This window comes from Monoraphidium neglectum, assembly GCF_000611645.1.
Source record: "Monoraphidium neglectum strain SAG 48.87 unplaced genomic scaffold scaffold06003, whole genome shotgun sequence".
NCBI classification, from domain to species: Eukaryota; Viridiplantae; Chlorophyta; class Chlorophyceae; order Sphaeropleales; family Selenastraceae; genus Monoraphidium; species Monoraphidium neglectum.
In genome coordinates this window covers 1-2,605 of record NW_014007630.1, presented here as the reverse complement: position 1 = coordinate 2,605, position 2,605 = coordinate 1, and the positions used below count along the sequence as shown (strand labels likewise).

At 71.6% G+C, this 2,605-nt stretch overlaps 1 protein-coding gene across 1 annotated transcript; it reads left to right on the top strand.

Moving 5' to 3' along the window:
* Positions 1-157: 157 nt before the first annotated feature.
* MNEG_16118 (hypothetical protein) lies at positions 158-2,339 on the top strand (the record flags this gene model as incomplete). Its single annotated transcript, XM_014035411.1, has 3 exons — positions 158-185; positions 260-2,020; positions 2,335-2,339. 3 exons carry the CDS (start codon positions 158-160, stop codon positions 2,337-2,339), a joined length of 1,794 nt encoding a protein of 597 aa, XP_013890865.1.
* Positions 2,340-2,605: the final 266 nt, after the last annotated feature.

The window sequence follows — 2,605 nt, the reverse complement described above, 5'->3', positions numbered from 1 at the left end:
GCCTTGGGGGGTCCATGGGGGGGGGGGAGGCCCGAGCCCGCCACGGCCGGTGCAGCCCAGCGTGACCCTTCCCACCTAATCCAAACGCCTTTGCATTTTGCGATTGCACGGCTGCCGCGGGTGCGTGTTGCCGGCGGCATGGCCCCAATGATGTCACATGCTGAACAGCAACGGGACAGCTGGGGGTGCTGCAAGGATTGTGCTTGCAAAAGCACATCACGGCCTCTTGCCCCGCCAACACCCCGCCCGTCCCGCCCAGGCCTCCTTGCGCTCCCGCCGCTGCCCGGCGCGCTGCGGCGCTACTGCCTGGGCACCCTCGAGCTGCTCACCAGCAGTTGCGGCCCCCTGGCCCTGACGGTGCTGACGGGCACGGCCCGCCCGCGGCTGGCCGCGCCGCCGCCGCCGCAGCAGCAGCCGGCCGTCGTATCGCCGTCGGGCGTGGCGCCGCGGCAGCCAGGCGGCCAGCAGCAGCAGACAGAGCAGCAGCCGAGGGTCAAGCTTGAGGAGGGCAGCGGCGCAAACGGCGCCGCCGGCGCCGCCGCCGCTTCCACGCCGCCACCGCCTGCCGCGGACGGTCGGGGCGGGGCTGGGGGCGTGGAGTGGGATGACTGCGACGATGACGTCATGATGGCTGACCTGGCGCTGGCGGGGCTGGCTGACGAGGATGAGGAGGAGGGGCAGCAGCAGCAGCAGCAGCAGCAGCGGCAGCAGCAGCAGCTGGAGCAGGGCTTGACTGTAAAGGAAGAGCCGGGGGCCAGCAGCGGCGCAGAGGCGGCAGGGGTGCTGCAACCGGAGGAGGGTCGGCGGGGACCAGACACCGAAGGGAGACAGGGGCAACAGCAGCAGCAGCAGCAGCAACAGCAGGCAGAGCAAGAGGATGAAGAGATGGGTGACGGCGGCCGCGAGGGGCAGCAGGAGAGTGGCCCCGCCGGCAGCGTGAGCGGCGCGCCTGGCAACAGCCGCAGCCAGAGCAGGAGCCGCAGCCCAAGCAGGAGCCGCAGCCGCAGCTGCAGTCCAAGAGAGCAGTCGAGAAGCCGCAGTCTGACCCCCGCCGGCAATGGAGCCGGCGGCTCGGAAGGCGAGGGGGTGCACTCTCAGGACGAAAATGGCAGCGGCGAGGGGCGCAGGGGCGGCAGTCACGACGAGGGGAGCGGAGGCGGACGCAGCCAGAGCCGCAGCCGTGGCAGCTCGCCGCAGCGGTCCAGTAGCGGCGGGCGGCGCCGCAGCAGCGCCAGCGGCGATGGCGCCCGCAGCGGCGGCGGCAGCGGCAGCGGCGGGCGGGGCGACATGGGCAGCTGGAGAGAAGGGGATTCCAGGGACTCTTCGCCTCGGCGGGCAGAGGAGGAGGGCGGCGAGCAGTCCGGCGGCGAGCGCTCTCGCTCGCGCTCTCGCAGCATGAGTGCCGACAGCGGCGACAGCGGCGACGGGGCCGGCCGTGCCAACAGTGGTGGCGGCAGCCGCGGGGGCGGCGGGCGAAGCGGCTCGGGGGACTTCCGCCAGGACGCCTCGGGCGGGGGCATCTCCCCGCGGTCGCCCAGCGTAGGTGCTGCCTCTGAAGGGCACCAGAACGGCGGCGCCGGCGATGGCGGGGCAGCCGAGCACAGTGAAATGGAGGAAGATGGCGAGGGGGGGCTGGCGGCGCGCAGCCACGAGGACGAGCAGCAGGCGGAGCAGCGGCAGTCGGAGGAGCGGCAGCAGGAGGAGCAAGAGCAGGGACAGAGGCAGTACACGGAGCTGCGGGAGCAGGAGCAGAAACAGCAGCAGCAGCAGGAGGAGCAGGAGGAGGATGCTGACGAGGACCGGTACGAGCGCCAGCTGTCGCGGCAGCAGCAGCCCGGCAGCGATGACGAGGGCGGCGGCGGCGGCAGCAGCAGCGACGGCAGCGGCAGCAGCAGCAGCGGCAGCGGGGCCGAGAGTGACGAGGAGGGGGACGAGGTGGAGAAGGGGGCAGGAGGCGGGGAGGACGGGGTCGAGGAGGACGAGGACTTTCTGGGGCTCTTCAATCAGGAGGACGTGAGTGGTTGGATGTGGTGTGTGTGTGTGTGTGTGCGCGCGCGCGTGTGCGCATGCATGCATGTGTGTGCGTGTGTATGTACGCGTGTGCGTGCGTGTGTGTGTTGAGGCAGAGATTGTGCTTGAGTGGATGGGCGGATGGGTGCTTCTTGAAGGGCCGGGCGGCTCTGCTCTGTCTAAGAATCCGACTTGAGAAGCAGCGGGCAGCCAGGGATGCGTGGGGTGTGGTTGGTGCCTGCAGGATTGCATGCCCGTCTGCCTGAAGATCAGGCCGGGACCCAACCTCTGGGCCCCATGTCGCACCTCTTGTACCCGTCGCAGTTTGAGGTTGATGAGGCGGATGCAGCGCTGCTGTATGAGGAGGGCTACGATGCGGAGGGGCAGCAGCAGGAGCAGCCGGAGCAGCAGCAGGAGCAGCAGCAGGAACAGGAGCGGCGGGACGAGGTAGGGGACGAGGAGGGGGCGCGGCAGGCGGCGAAGCGGCCGCGGCGCGACCAAGCCGGCGACGGCGCTGACGAGGACGCGGCGGCCGCGCGGGCGCTTGACGAGCGCCGCGCGAGCGGCGGCGCCGCGGGCCCGAGCGGCGCGGGCG